This window comes from Phalangium opilio, unplaced genomic scaffold (assembly GCF_054372755.1).
Source record: "Phalangium opilio isolate 3A_F unplaced genomic scaffold, DU_Popi_V2 ptg000217l_1, whole genome shotgun sequence".
NCBI classification, from domain to species: Eukaryota; Metazoa; Arthropoda; class Arachnida; order Opiliones; family Phalangiidae; genus Phalangium; species Phalangium opilio.
Window position 1 is genome coordinate 878,713 of NW_028324218.1, and position 17,375 is coordinate 896,087.

The window sequence follows — 17,375 nt, forward strand, 5'->3', positions numbered from 1 at the left end:
GATTAGGCTAGATTACCGACGACCGGTAATTAAGCTAGATTACCGACGACCGGTAATTAAGCTACATTACCGACGACCGGTAATTAAGCTAGATTACCGACGACCGGTAATTAAGCTAGACTACCGACGACCGGTAATTAAGCTAGACTACCGACGACCGGTAATTAAGCTAGATTACCGACGACCGGTAATTAAGCTAGACTACCGACGACCGGTAATTAAGCTAGACTACCGACGACCGGTAATTAAGCTAGACTACCGACGACCGGTAATTAAGCTAGATTACCGACGACCGGTAATTAAGCTAGACAACCGACGACCGGTAATTAAGCTAGACTACCGACGACCGGTAATTAAGCTAGACTACCGACGACCGGTAATTAAGCTAGACTACCGACGACCGGTAATTAAGCTAGACTACCGACGACCGGTAATTAAGCTAGACTACCGACGACCGGTAATTAAGCTAGATTACCGACGACCGGTAATTAAGCTACATTACCGACGACCGGTAATTAAGCTAGACTACCGACGACCGGTAATTAAGCTAGACTACCGACGACCGGTAATTAAGCTAGATTACCGACGACCGGTAATTAAGCTACATTACCGACGACCGGTAATTAAGCTAGATTACCGACGACCGGTAATTAAGCTAGATTACCGACGACCGGTAATTAAGCTAGATTAACGACGATTGGTAATTAAGCTAGATTAACGACGATTGGTAATTAAGCTAGATTAACGACGATTGGTAATTAAGCTAGATTAACGACGATTGGTAATTAAGCTAGACTACCGACGACCGGTAATTAAGCTAGATTACCGACGACCGGTAATTAAGCTACATTACCGACGACCGGTAATTAAGCTAGACTACCGACGACCGGTAATTAAGCTAGACTACCGACGACCGGTAATTAAGCTAGATTACCGACGACCGGTAATTAAGCTACATTACCGACGACCGGTAATTAAGCTAGATTACCGACGACCGGTAATTAAGCTAGATTACCGACGACCGGTAATTAAGCTAGATTAACGACGATTGGTAATTAAGCTAGATTAACGACGATTGGTAATTAAGCTAGATTAACGACGATTGGTAATTAAGCTAGATTACCGACGACCGGTAATTAAGCTAGATTACCGACGACCGGTAATTAAGCTAGATTAACGACGATTGGTAATTAAGCTAGATTAACGACGATTGGTAATTAAGCTAGATTAACGACGATTGGTAATTAAGCTAGATTACCGACGATTGGTAATTAAGCTAGATTACCGACGACCGGTAATTAAGCTAGATTACCGACGACCGGTAATTAAGCTAGATTACCGACGACCGGTAATTAAGCTAGATTAACGACGATTGGTAATTAAGCTAGATTAACGACGATTGGTAATTAAGCTAGATTACCGACGACCGGTAATTAAGCTAGATTAACGACGACCGGTAATTAAGCTACATTACCGACGACCGGTAATTAAGCTACATTACCGACGACCGGTAATTAAGCTACATTACCGACGACCGGTGTTTAGGCTAGATTACCGACGACCGGTAATTAAGCTAGATTACCGACGAACGGTAATTAAGCTACATTACCGACGACCGGTAATTAAGCTAGATTACCGACGACCGGTAATTAAGCTAGATTACCGACGACCGGTAATTAAGCTAGACTACCGACGACCGGTGATTAGGCTAGATTACCGACGACCGGTAATTAAGCTAGATTACCGACGACCGGTAATTAAGCTACATTACCGACGACCGGTAATTAAGCTAGATTACCGACGACCGGTAATTAAGCTAGATTACCGACGACCGGTAATTAAGCTAGACTACCGACGACCGGTAATTAAGCTAGACTACCGACGACCGGTAATTAAGCTAGACTACCGACGACCGGTAATTAAGCTAGACTACCGACGACCGGTAATTAAGCTAGATTACCGACGACCGGTAATTAAGCTAGATTACCGACGACCGGTAATTTAGCCGCATTAGCGACGACTGGTAATTTAGCCGCATTACCGACGACTAGTAATTTACCCGTATTACCGACGGCTGGTATTTAAGCTAGATTACCGATGGACGCGCAACGCCCTAGGACTTTTTCTCCCATATTTTCTAAAGAATTTTAATTAATATGAAGACTGAAGTGACAGATATTAATAAAAACTGTCATTGTAGACAAAGACGGGAAAGTGTAAAAGATAAGGTTTGAAAATGAACTGCCTGAAGTAACAGATATTAAAATTTTCACTTTTGAAGACATCATTATAAAACATCAATTATTTTAAAAAATTCTTATCTTACTTTTTTTCACCAAAATTTCATTTTTCCAAAATATTTTTCAGCAATATTTACCAAGTATTTTGTCCTCAATAGTAGTTGTCACCTAGAAGGGTTTAAGGGATACTAGCTTGGTACTGGTTTTACTTTCAACTAACATTTGATTCTAGGAGATTCAAATGCTTGGATATCTGAAAAGATTTCTCTTGAAGAGTTTAAATTTTTATATTTTAAAATTGAAAATATTGCGAAGCGGAAAATAATATAGGCCTTTTCTTTGTGATTTAGTTATTAGTGTCGAAAAGATCTGTAGATTGATCGTGATCTTTGAGAGCAACACAGCACGTTAATATTTAATACTTTGAAAGCTTTACAATTTAAGAATACGTTTTGTAAAGTTTTAATACGGTTTATATTTTGTAAGCTCTCAACGATTTTCTCACGTTATAGGGTCAATTTTCTACCTAATTTTAAATTTTTGATAAAAAATAAAATGTAAAGCCGTAGTATTTTTAAAATAACGCGCATGTTCCTTTTTAAAATACTTTCCCGAAGTAATTTTGGTGAAAAAAAGTAAGATAAGAATTTTTTAAAATAATTGATGTTTTATAATGATGTCTTCAAAAGTGAAAATTTTAATATCTGTTACTTCAGGCAGTTCATTTTCAAACCTTATCTTTTACACTTTCCAGTCTTTGTCTACAATGACAGTTTTTATTAATATGAACTTGATTTAATATGTCTAAATAGTTATCAAAATAAACCAAACTTAGCATTAAAATGTAGGCCCGAATGTCAGCTATCCAATACGCACAATATTTTTTAATAATACGCGATAATTAACCACAATTAACTTAATTAAATCGCGTTAAAATATTAAGGAATTATTCACGCTTTTATTAAACTTCGATCTCGGTAAGATATGACGTCACGATTTCATCTTTAGAGGGAGGTGGACGCTAATTGGTCGATTAAAGCACGTGATGAAGCGAACCCTTGTGGTGGGGAGTTTGAAATGGGGTTGCGTTTATGTTCAGTCATTTGAAAACCAACAAGCTTAATTATGTTTTTATGAGTTAATACAATTAAACATGATTTATTTTATCCGTTCCTTTCTTTATTTCACAAAAACTAAGCCTATTTTACGGTTTAATTCAATCTAAATGTAGTATCGTATTTTTCATTATATAGTGACCTCTAGCGGATACGATTTTATTATAAACTATAATTAAACTTGAATTTAATGCCATAATACAATGTACCTATTTAGAAGATAATTTTCTGAAGTAAATTTAGAATTTAATTTCAAGTATTTAAAATTAAATGAAAATTTTCCATAGAGATCAATGCAAAATGTGTCTCATAGAGACACCGCATAGGCACCGCCGAGATTCGAACTCAGGATCTCCTGTTTACTAGACAGGCGCTTTAACCAACTAAGCCACGGCGCCACGAGAAACGGGGGTTTAATTATAATACTTATACCTACAGGTGTACACAATCCCTGTATAACATTATCATGGATGAAGGATGCGCGTGAGGAAATTTGTTTTCACTCTACAGGATAGGCAACTCCCTATCTCGAGCGACAGAATATTCTGTATACACTCTGTTACAACGTCGGTTGTCAGCACGCGCAAAGCTATTTCTCTATGTAACGTAGCTTTGTACGTGCTGTCAAGAGACAAAAAACTTCAGGATCTTCAGGATTTAAAATATCCGCGAGTTTTTTAGCTCGAGTGCACGGACCTCTAGGCCTTAGTTTCAAATACGTGTGAAATTGCATACAGTCTACTACACGCATTTGAAACTAAGGTCTAGAGGTCCGTGCACTCGAGCTAAAAAACTCGCGGATATTTTAAATCCTGAAGATCCTGAAGTTTTTTGTCTCTTGACAGCACGTACAAAGCTACGTTACATAGAGAAATAGCTTTGCGCGTGCTGACAACCGACGTTGTAACAGAGTGTATACAGAATATTCTGTCGCTCGAGATAGGGAGTTGCCTATCCTATAGCGTGAAAACAAATTTCCTCACGCGCATCCTTCATCCATGACATTATAGAGCGTTGGCGGAATTACAGCTTTGACTGAATCAAGATCTACGGAATAATAACACATAGTGCCATTACCCTTTAAAATAAGTTTTTAAATTAAAATTACCATTCTTTTTAAGTCATATTGAAAAATAAACATGATAAAATTCTATAATTGCGATGTGGGTATTATTATAAAGTGGGTAATTATCATACAGGATGTATAGATCCCGTTTTTGGCCATTTCCGGTCAAATAATGCGTAAACACGGAACTACAAGAGTACAATAATAATATATAAACTATATGCTTTATAACCGGTACTGGAAATTAGTAATTTTAATATCTCCCGATTGACCGGTTCAAATTTGATGAAAATACCCAGAAGTACACATTAAAACACGCTTAAAACCATGCTACAATTATATATTAACTTAATTAATATTAACTATACTTAATTAATTATTTTAACTAACCCTAAATCTCCTTTCAAATCTTATAAATAATGAAAGCTTCTGTCTCCTCTTTCGGAAACGGATTAAACATTAATTCGATTCGGAACAAAGGAATCTCCGGGTCCTTAAAAGCGCGGGAAAAAGAGGCAGATAAAGGGGGCGGGGCGGTGTAAATGGATCCATTCATTCTCAAACTTTGATTGATGTATCACAAGGATGCTGAATAATGGCACACGTATTCACTTGATACAGGTATATTGTGCAGGGGGGGGCTAGTAAAGTTAGTTTTAAACGTGGACACCTGTTTCTACAGTGTTTTGAAGGAAGTATACAGACATCCATCTCGGACACGCGCAGTAGACGGATGTTTGGTGGGTTTATTTATTCATGGGACAGGTGCGCTGGTGTCCAACCGTCGATGACGATTAAATGGAGCACCCATTGGCTACCATTACATTGAGGATCGAGGAACCAACAAGATAAACTCAAAATGCTTTGATTTGATTTAGGGATTAGATGCTAGCGAAAACCTCAATTTGCTAGTTGTTTTAAATTTACCAACGATGGACAACAACAATTTACCCGCCGAAACTGACGAAATTGTTACACCACCTCCCGAATACATGATCTTGACCCCGGCGCCTTTGACCAGTTACGGTGGAGGGTCACTTAACGCCGTTGACTTGTTACAAATTCACCAAACTGATTTTGGGACCTCATCCGTTATGGGTGGTCAAGACCAGAATGTGTTACCCACGGAACAGTGTCAGTTTTACGCAACCATAATGGAAGGTTCAATTGGTCAAGAATCGTCTCGCGATTTCAATTATGGTCAGTTTTCGCCATCCGAGAACAGAGTGGACTCGCCGGGATCGCAGAAAAGTGATCAAAGTGGGAAATCAGAGGTTCAGGACCCGTTTTCGCCCAATTGTAAGATTCCTTTACCCACACCTTACGGATCTTACGAATATTGGCTTGAACCTTCATTTATCAGGTATGTTTTTTTTTTGTGTTTTCATAAGTTTATCATTAGTGATTTGTTCCATAAGTATACAAGTTCGTAATGCTACTGAGAGAATTACAGCAGCTCGAGATAACTAGTTCGAGAAGGAGAACGAGGGGGAGCGAGCCAATTGAAGTCCTAAGTACACTCGGTGGTGGTTAATTAATTTTGCAGCTAGGACCTATTCCATCTAGGCACTCCTATTTAGTCCGCATTACTAAGCCCCCTTTGACAGCAGCGCCCCACTCACCAACCAGGCCCCTCCCTCGCTTTACCTCCTCGAATCTATGACCTACCTCACTCACTCACTTCAAAATTACAAGCGAGTCACTAACCAGTGACAAACTTATGGAACATATCTTATGAACTTATGACACGTTAGTTCTTGAACTACGATGTTGTAATGATTTGTAATTAATGCGTAGAAGACGTAACGAACGCGAACGTCAACGCGTACGTAACGTTAACGAAGGATTCGAACGATTACGCAGTCATTTGCCGTTAGAAGGAAAGGAGAAAGACAAAAGGCTTAGCAAAGTTGAAACTCTAAGATACGCCATTGACTACATTCACGACTTGAAGGACATACTGCAAGAAGCCGACGAACGCGAACGGCAACGTCAAGAACGCGGGCAAATAGAAAATCAGATAATAAACGCTGTTGATACTAATAACTTCCAGTGATAAACTTCTACGTCAAGGATAATTTGAAATTTGTAGCTTTAATATTATTTTAGTCACCTGATATTTCTAAATATTTTCATTCTGTAAATATTGATGTTCATTTTAATAATTGATAAGAGATGAGTTATCTAGTCATTGATTTAATTTCGGTAATTTATTTTTAAAAGCTAATTATGATTCGGTAAGTACGTTGATTTGCACTGAACGCACCACGAAATCGCGCCTAAACCAAAGAGGATATACAGGTGTGGAGTAGATATATGGGCTTTGGACACTTATCTCTCGGATTGCTCAGTAGTACTATTAATAATAATTAAATCAGTAAATTGGAATTGAACTTTTATTCAATAATTAATTTTATTTTTCCAAAAAAAAAACAAAAAAAACACCAAATAATAATAATACATAAATTAAAATAAATTACATATTAATTAATTTAATTTATTTATTTTCGGGCAGTTTCATAGTTTTCTTGAAACCATTGAACTGTTTCTTCAACAGCTAAAAAAAATTAATACCAATTAATTTCAGACTAGGAGGATTAATAACATCTAGAGCAGGAGGCGAGGCTACTTAGTACTGCACTTTGTCTGCCGAGTAGCCTCCCCTCATGGTGTAAATGGGTATCAACCCTCCTTGTCTGAAAACTATGTATATGAAGCCAGAGTCCAGTAGATGACGCAATCGCCGGCGTCTCGATGGTATAAAACAAGAAGGCGGGCCCGGATAAGGGGTCAGTTTGTTTGTTTGTTCAGCTGAAGTCCGCAGAAGTTTGCAAAATTTTAAATACCTCAGTTAGGCTCGATTAGGTTATTTAGACAGAATAATAGGATTAATTGTTTTCTTTAACTTAAAATTGTCTAAATTTTAATTAATTAGATCTTTCATTTTAATTTTAATGTAGTTTTTAACACTCAAATAATGGAAAATTCACGAATGGTATTATTCTTTCATTTTAATTTGCTCGAATTGAAAATAATATTGCCTAATGGACGGTTTTAGATTCGACAACGTCTAATAGAAGAAACAAGACGGCCCAAGGGCTCGTAATAGTAGCCACATCGTACGACTGAATATCCCCTCTATACCCTACCCCAATGAGTGGATAACCCCTCTATACCATACCATAATGAGTGAATAGCGCTATCTTTTACAATGCTTAAATGATTTAGATTTACCGTACATAAAAATCAGAGTGAATAGCCCCTCGATGCCCTACCCTAAACAGTGATAACCGTAATACCGGTAGAGGCAGAGCGGAGCCTCAGCCAGTCAAGGCCGGCGCCCGCGGGAAGGGGAAATAAAACAATCTATACCTTTCTTTCCATTTAGCTTTAAAAATTTTGATTATTAATGGTTATTTAACTTAGTTTAAGAATTAAAGTCGCCACTTCCACTTTAATGAAGTCTGGTGGAGTATACGAACCCAAAGATACAAATTCAGAAGTATCCGACCCCAAAGATACAAATTCAGAAGTATCCGACCCCAAAGATACCAATTCAGAAGTATCCGACCCCAAAGATACCAATTCAGAAGTATCCGACCCGAAAGATACCAATTCAGAAGTATCCGACCCGAAAGATACCAATTCAGAAGTATCCGACCCGAAAGATACCAATTCGGAAGTATCCGACCCGAAAGATACCAATGCAGAAACCCCAAAGATACAAATTCAAAAACCCCAAAGATACAAATTCAAAAACCCCAAAGATACAAATTCAAAAACCCCAAAGATACATATTCAAAAACCCCAAAGATACAAATTCAGAAAACATAAAGAAACAAATTCAGAAAACATAAAGAAAAGAAATATAAAGACCAAAAGACACAAATTCAGAAGTATCCGACCCCAAAAATACATAAGTATCCGACCCCAGAAATAAATAGGGACCTCCCTCATTCCCGACCCTTTAGAGATAAATTAAAGGAAGAAAACTCGCTCTTTTTGTCAAGACCTCGTGGTATGGTGGTAGAGTGTCTTACTGCTGCGTGAACGACCCGGGTTCGAATCCCGGCTGCGACATGAAAAAATTTTAATTAAAATAAAACCTCTAACCAAGCTCAGCTACCCCTATGGGGTGGTTTGAGGTACTATCGAATTCCTTTTAAGCTAAAATCTAACGATAACGAAGCGACAACCCCGGCCACTACTACGACGGCTCGGGTCAAACTAAGAGCCTCATCGTATACTACGATGTGGCTAAAAATAGCCGAATCCCAGGCCGCCTTAGCCGCAGCCAGCATCGCCGTTGACGCATGGCTGGAAGCCAATGCCAAAGGCGAAAATGCCGAAGACGCCATAGCGGCGGCCTTGGCAGCCAAGGCCGCCATAGACGTAGCCGTGGCCGCCAGTGCCGAAGTCACCGTAGCCGCAGCCGCAGCCGTGGCCGACACTGCCGAAGTCACCGTAGCCACAGCCGCAGCCGTAGCCGCCAAGGCCGCTTGGGCAAAAATTAAGAATATAAGTAGGGGTGTGCGAATACCACTTTTTGGGTATCGAACCGGTTATCGAATAGCAAAAAATTTTCCTTATCAAATACCGAATCGAATAGTTTATTCCAAATCGAATACCGAATAGTTGGGCCTTGGTACTTTTTTTCGGTTAATCGGGTAGTAACCCTAATATTCGCCAATAAAATTACAAAGCAAGGTGAAGAACATTTAGAAGCTCCGAAATTTCAAAATACCTCTCCTCATTGGTGGGCAAGTATTTCTTAAACTTTTCCTAGGCACTTGATGGTAGTTTTTGATGGGAGACAAATAAAATTGGGATGATATTTTTGAAAATAAGGTGGGTCTCTCTAGTGCCAAGGACCAAAATTTATGGTAGTCGAACTTTAACCGAATAGTCAGTTCGGTATTCGATATTCGAATCGAATAGTGAAAATAGGCTTATCGAATACCGAATCGAATTATTCGGTTCGGTATTCGATCGAATTATTCGATTGAAACGGTTAACCGCACACCTCTAAATATAAGACTATAGGAGAAGAGAGTGGCAGCCGCTGCCAATTAAAAGAAATTAAACTTTTATTCAATAAACAATTTTATTTTTCCAAAAAAAAAAAAAAACTTTATAATAATAATATAAATTAAAATAAATTTTCCATAATCCAATTAATTAATTTATTTATTTATTTTCTTGCAATTTCATAGTTTTCTTGAAACCATTGAACTGTTTCTTCAACAGCTAAAAAAATGAATACCAAATATTTAAAAAAAAAATTAAAATTAAAAAATTTAATTTAATTTACCTGATTTAAAAGGTGTGAATTTGAAATCAGGTAAATAACTTCTAAACTTCTTATTACTAGCTGTTTTCTTAAATTGTCCATCAGATTTCGTTGTATCAAACTATAAAATTAAATTTAAATATTTAATTAAAATAATTTAAATAAATAAATAAAACTACTCCTACAATAAGTTCTCCTTGGAATTTGAAAGCTTCACTGATTGTTTTAGCCGCATCTCCAATACTAACTTCATCTTCCTCATCAACTGAAATTAAGTTTAATTTTGATTAATTTTTGATATTTTTATTAATTAAGTAATTAATTAATTACCAGAAAGAATGATTGGTTCAATCTTATCATAACTCCTTAAAACCCAAATAATTAATTTGGCCAAATCTAACGAGTAAATAAATTGTCTCAAAGGTTTTCCCGTTCCCCAAATCATCAAATTGCTATTATTCTCTGAAATCATTCAGAAATTAAAGAATTAATCTAACAATTAATTCGAAAATTAAATTAATTAATCTAACAATTAATTCGAAAATTAAATTAATTAATCTAACAATTAATTCGAAAATTAAATCAATTAATCTAACAATTAATTCAAAAATTAAATCAATTAATCTAACAATTAATTCAAAAATTAAATCAATTAATCTAACAATTAATTCAAAAATTAAATCAATTAATCTAACAATTAATTCAAAAATTAAATTAATTAATCTAACAATTAATTCAAAAATTAAATTAATTAATCTAACAATTAATTCAAAAATTAAATTAATTAATCTAACAATTAATTCAAAAAATTAAATTAATTAATCTAACAATTAATTCAAAAATTAAATTAATTAATCTAACAATTAATTCAAAAATTAAATTAATTAATCTAACAATTAATTCAAAAATTAAATTAATTAATCTAACAATTAATTCAAAAATTAAATTAATTAATCTAACAATTAATTCAAAAATTAAATTAATTAATGTAACAATTAATTCATCAAACAATTTATCAACCAATCAATTGGTTATTTAATCCATTAATTATTTAATCAATTGGTTATTTAATCAATTAATTATTTAATCCATTAATTATTTAATCAATTAATTATTTAATCCATTAATTATTTAATCAATTGGTTATTTAATCAATTAATTATTTAATCCATTAATCATTTAATAAATTGGTTATTTAATCCATTAATTATTTAATAAATTGGTTATTTAATCCATTAATTATTTAATAAATTGGTTATTTAATCCATTAATTATTTAATAAATTGGTTATTTAATCCATTAATTATTTAATAAATTGGTTATTTAATCCATTAATTATTTAATAAATTGGTTATTTAATCCATTAATTATTTAATAAATTGGTTATTTAATCCATTAATTATTTAATAAATTGGTTATTTAATCCATTAATTATTTAATAAATTGGTTATTTAATCCATTAATTATTTAACCAATTAACTAATCAGTCAATTAACTAATCAATCAATCAATCAATTAATTAATCTGTCAATTAACTAATCAATCAAGTTATTAATCAGTCAATTAACTAATCAATCAAATTATTAATTAATTAATCAAGTTATTAATCAGTCAATTAACTAATCAATCAAATTATTAATTAATTAATCAGTCAATTAACTAATCAATCAAATTATTAATTAATTAATCAGTCAATTAACTAATCAATCAAATAATTAATTAATTAATCAGTCAATTAACCAAGCAATCAAATTATAAATTAACTAATTAATCCTTTAAATAATCAATTAATAAATTAAAAAGCAAAATTACTTTGAGCCAAATATGTTTTATGAATTAATCCTGGTAAAACATGGCCATCTTCCAAATTAAAATTATCATGAGGTCCAAAAACATTGGTGGGAATGACTGACGTGAAATTAGAACCATGTTGAACATGGTAGGCTTTATTTTGAACATCAATCATGCGTTTTGCGTATGAATAACCAAAATTTGACTCATGAGGTGGACCATTATGAACCTGGGTTGTTTTATTTAAAGGGATTAATTAATTAATTAATGTTAATTCACAGTTATTAATTAATCAATTATTTATTACAAAGTGGTTACCATGGTTTCATCAATAGGATATGTTGTTTTATGGGGAAAAATACAAGTTGACAAACAAGAAACAACTTTAGAGACACCCGTTTCGTAAGAAGTTTGCAAAACATTATCGTTTATGGCTAGATTATTCCTCTAAGGTGTTAAAATTAATTTCTTTTAAATATATTTTAATTATAATTAAAGATAATTACCAGGAAATCGAGATTGAATTTCATATTCCGGTACAAACCTCCAACCATGGCTGCTAAATGTATAACGTGAGTTGGTTTATGTTTGACAAACAATTGTTTCGTCGATTCCTTGGATCTAAAAATTATTATTAACTTTAATTACGCTTAAATTACCTTTCATTAATTTTATTTACAAGAGATTAGCGTCTTTAGAAGAGCAGAAAATCCATTTTTCGTTCTGAGGAGATTCATCTTGGATGACTTTTTCAATGGCTTTACCCACTAAGCCTGTGCCACCGGTTACCAAAATCACTTTATCGTTCCTTGAAATTAATTAATTAACTAATTAAATTACACTCCATTAACGATTATAATAACCCGTTATAAATATATTTCCAAGGAGATATTGCCCTCCTTGATAGTGTCCAAGGTCGTGCTTCCAAGCTCTGTACGTCCCTGCGTCATCTTCCTCGCGCCACTAGATTATCTGCTTTGGGCTGGACCCCCCTGTCGCTGCGACGTACCTATCTCGACCTCGTCAGTCTCTATAGAGTTTTAAGTAAATCGACCCAGCGTTACTTCACCTCAGTTCCCCACTTACATCAAACGCGCGGAAATAATAGAAAGCTATTCCTTCCCCCTTCCCGCAAGGGCCCTCTGAGACACTCTTTCTTCCGTCGAACCATTCCCATTTGGAACTCCCTCCCTAATGACCTAGTCTCCCAGACATCAATAATTCATTTTAAAACTGGAGTTAAGAAATTTTTGGGTATTTGAATTCTGACATTATCTATCCTATATTTGGAGCTGTAAGGCTATACAAGCCCTAGCTCGGCAACTTCGTTGGAGCAAAAAAAAAAAAAATTTTAAACATTATTTAATCGTACTTACATATTTAGAAAGTGAAATATTGCTGAGTAACGCTGTATGATGAAGCTATCTCACCATGTTTTGTCAGAGTTCTAATTTCTTCCGCATAAAAACGATGTTGGCATTAATTATAATTTTTATTATAAGTTATAACCTTGAATCGATCTTTGGCTATTAATGAAAAGCTTTAATTTTTTTAAACACGGGTCGCTTCCCTGTGAAGGTGAAAAACTACTATACAGTTGTCTAGAGTTTCCCAACATTCTCCTATTTCCAAACGACCAATGAAAAAAGTTAACAAGGTCCCCATTACGACGTCACAAGATAGCCGTATTTCGCGGTTGGTTTGAATTTCAAAATATCTAACCTACTACGACTCACAAAGAATTTAAACTAGAAAATAGACTAAGAAGTTCCCAGGTTCCCGTTTAAAGGACTTATGGTCCATGACTGATTTAAAACATATTTACCAAATTATAATCCATGGTTAACGGCTTAATAACAAACACAATTCTACTGTCGCGACTCGCGATTCAAATAGCGATTTCCACTAAGTGCACTCTCGGCGCGTTTTCGTCCGCCACTGGGAACACGAGTGCAACACGCGCCCAGAATCGCGTTTTCCACTGACCCCAAAAACTGCCCGAGAATTGCTCTTTCGTGCTCTGAAAAATTCGACGGAGCGACGGTGCTCGAGTATGACGTAATAAAATCAAAATGGCGGACCACGCGGTATCTCATAGAAGACAGGCTCTCGCTTATGCTTATTTCTGGAATCATCTTCTGAAAGTTCTGAAGATGAAGAATACGAGGTTTTATGATTACTTTAAAGATATTACGCCTCGTCCTAAAACAATAATTATGTCAGAGAGGTTGTCGATCATTACTCAAAAGAGATTTTTTGTAAATTAATTGAAATGTTAATTCTATTAATTGGTTTCAGCCCATTTGCGTCAAGATATACACACTTAATTACAATTTCGTCTCAGGCGCCAATTTTGATTATTCAGAGCGCACTCGGACCTCTCGATCGTGTTCCACTGACGAAACTATTCTCTCCAAAACTCGCTGAGGGCAGTTACGTCATCCTAACCCTGAGAGCACTCTTTGGAGCAGTCAGTGGAAATCGCTATAACTTAGCTCGGCCAGGCCGCCAGTCCGCGCCTTTTTATGGCGTACATAAAAAATGATGCAGTGGCGCTCGAGACGCCACTCCGGGAGTCCGGGAAAAATTCGCACGCTTAACGGCTTATGGCTAAGGTGCCACTCTAAGATAACCAATAAAAAAGTGACTGTGTAAGGAGACAAAATAGCAGACGACGTGTTTTATCTTGGGAGGGGAATGCATGGTTTGGCGGCGGTGGCCGTTACATCCGCCTAGTCTTTTGATTTGCCGAATTAACACTCTATTTTACCGCCTAAGTCGAAAGTCAAGTCAATCTATCCAAAGGGTGTTTTCTAGCAGACGACGCATAGTGGAAAAAGTACTATTGAAGAATTTTTTTCTTTCGGCAATTTTCGGCAGATTCCAAATTGGCGGTAATTTAGGGCCGCATGATTCGGGGTATACGTATCGTCTGCTAGACCGACGCTACTAGCCACGGTACCACCCATCTACAGGCCAAGGTTCTTAAACTCGCATCCGCTTATATAGGTTGGCTTATAACGGGGGGTAATTTTTCGGAGTTTAAGAACTGATGGTGGGGGGGCACGACACCTATGTTTTCCCTAGGAGAGACGTCACTGAATGTCTTAAAAAATAAAACAAGACGTCGCGATTTTGCCCTCGATTTTTTTTCCATTCCCCTCTCCGCACCTCTCCCACCGCGCCTCTACCCGAGAGTCTCGACTCTCTCGAGTAGAGCTAAGAGTACCCGTCTGCTTCTTCGATGCTCGGGTTCGTTCATGTTCGTTCAAATATATGAAAATATAATGTTCACAAAGTTCAACCAAGGTAAATAAATAAATAATTATATTATTTAGTATTTAAATATTTAGTTTTCACACTGTCCGTGTCACGTTAATTTTAGACTGACAACCAATGTAATGTAATTTCTAAAGTGTAGTTAACCAAGGCTTAATTCTTACAGGTTGATATTTTGTATTTGATTGCTTGCTAATTTCCTAAGGCAAATAATGCCGGGTTTACACTGCGCTATGTTTGGGTGCAAAAACTATTTCAACTCAACACGGAACAATGATATTTCATATCATAGATTTCCCCAGGAAAAGAACCTGAGAAATTTATGGTTGAGTAAATGTAACGTCCCAAATTCATCTAAGTTTAACCCTAAATACGCTAGGATCTGTTCAGTTCATTTTGACGTAAAGGATTTTCAAAGAGATCTTAAAGCCGAACTAATGAATTTAATACCCAAGAAAACTTTGAAAGCAAATGCTGTACCTAACAGTGTTGTACCTGAGACTACAGTAGACATTACAAACAGTATTATCAAATTTCCAGTTCCTACAAGCCCTGTAGATGTCTCAAACCAAGGAGGCTCGTGTACAAATAATGGTCAGCCACTAGCTAGTCAAAATCTCAACCCAAGGGCATTTTACGGAGCACCTGATACCTCCCAATTTGATACTGATGTACCGAACAGTGTTGTACCTGAGACTACAGTAGACATTACAAACAGTATTATCAAATTTCCAGTTCCTGAAAATTTGTCATAAGTTAACAAGATTGCATTTGGAATGCGTAAACACACAACGGCAAAATGTTAGACTAGCTGCAGAACTTATGTCACATAGCGTTTCCACAGCTATTAAGAGATCAGGGGTTGATAATGCCACAGCTGAATTTATTGAAATGGTCAATGTATGGTTCGATGTAATGAACAGCTATGCCAAGTATGATTCATCAAATTCTAAGTCAGGTTATGGGGTTTGTTTTGAAGAACAAAACGAAATCCTGAATAAAATGACAAAATTAATGAAAAACTTAAAATGTAAAAAGAAACCAAATCCAAAGAAACCAAGTACCCCAATCAAAGTTTATGAGTCGCTGCAAGTGTTTCAAAAGGGAATCATTATAACCAATACCTCGTTACAAAATCTTTGGCATGATCTCAATAGGAAGTATGGTATTAAGTACATTCTAACCCATAGATTAAACCAAGATTGTCTAGAGAATTTCTTCTCCCAATTAAGGACTAGGGGAGGATTAGATGATCATCCAACTCCACTCAATTCTTTGTTTCGGATAAGGATGATCATATTAGGGAAAAACCCTGGGATTGTTCAAACCCACGCAAACACTGTTTCAAAAACTACAGATCAGTATTTTATTACGGATGTTCTGTTTCAGTCAGATATCACTGTGGATGATATTGAAATTACTGATTACATAGATGATATATTCAGTGTAGATACAAAAACTAATAGCCCTAATGAAAATGTAGAGTCTAGAACACCAAACCAGTACCCTTTGGGAAAAAATCCTAAAATTCTAACACCAACTTTTGGAAGAGAAATTTCTAATTTAAACTTAAGCCATAATTGTTCTCGTTCACCACAAAAACAACTGGCATTAGTTGAGAAATATGATATAATTTTAAACGACTACGAAAAGGGGGGGATGGAGTATCTAGCTGGCTGGGTGGCTAATAAATATTTCAAAAAATACCCGGATATCAGTCTCAAATCTAAGTCAAATGATTTAATTGATCATATGTATAGTAAACCATCATGGGTATTGTAAAAAAGTGTATCTTTAAGTGTATATTTACGCGATTAATTTTCTGTTTACTTCATTTAATATACTTCTAAATTTTTCCACACCTTTTTAATATGAAAATAGAAAGTACAAATTTTACCAAAACCCATTTCAAAGGTGTTTCACCCTATTTTCAAGTAAATCTCTACCCCTTTGTATCCCTTCAACGGGTTTCTTATCTTAAACATCTCTTCAAATTCTAAAATGTATAGTATTAAGCCTACACCGGGGAAACCTCGGGACAATTCTCGGTTCCCCGGCAAAGATTCTTGACGCCGATGGAAAATCTTTTGACGTCATCGGGAAAGGTTCACGGTCGAGATCATGACCTGGTCAGGGCAGCCAGGGAGCACGGCCAAAGGTAACAACGAAGCCGGCTCTCTGGCGACACTGGCCAAGGTAACTCCCCTATAAATACAAGGATTCATCCTTGGTAAATCAGAACTTCACCCAACTAGCTCCGAGAACCTCGCCCTTTTCAATCCTGCGTACCCAAACCAAAGGGACGTAAAAATCTATATAAATAGTTAGATTTTGTTACTTTTTGTACATCTTAGTAACTTGGAATACCAATCCAAGTTTGTAAATAAAGTTTTTGTTATTAATTTGTTTTAAATGAGGTTTCTCCTGAAGTTTTCATTTCGTACACGGAAGTTTTATCATAGTCCTAGACTTGTTTCAGTCCGAGTCTAAAGACTTAATCGCTCTCCCCAAAGAACCATAGAGGAAGATTAAAATTAAATCAGCAGCTTAGTAATCGCAAATTCGGAATACGGGCAGCTCTTTCTTCATGGTGC

The 17,375-nt window shown here is 35.7% G+C and overlaps 1 protein-coding gene and 1 non-coding gene across 2 annotated transcripts; both read right to left on the minus strand.

The window, feature by feature from the left end:
• Window positions 1–3,679: 3,679 nt before the first annotated feature.
• TRNAT-AGU (transfer RNA threonine (anticodon AGU)) lies at window positions 3,680–3,753 on the minus strand. The gene has a single exon. It is a non-coding gene; the product is annotated as a tRNA-Thr (tRNA).
• A 5,753-nt stretch (window positions 3,754–9,506) lies between these two features.
• On the minus strand, window positions 9,507–13,200 carry LOC149615419 (GDP-L-fucose synthase-like). Its single transcript, XM_089857043.1, has 9 exons — window positions 12,879–13,200; window positions 12,182–12,310; window positions 12,009–12,123; window positions 11,821–11,949; window positions 11,524–11,731; window positions 10,042–10,173; window positions 9,897–9,976; window positions 9,733–9,832; window positions 9,507–9,668 (listed from the first exon to the last, which is right to left on the minus strand). Coding segments are annotated over exons 1-9 (951 nt in total). The 5' UTR covers window positions 12,881–13,200; the 3' UTR covers window positions 9,507–9,612.
• Window positions 13,201–17,375: the final 4,175 nt, after the last annotated feature.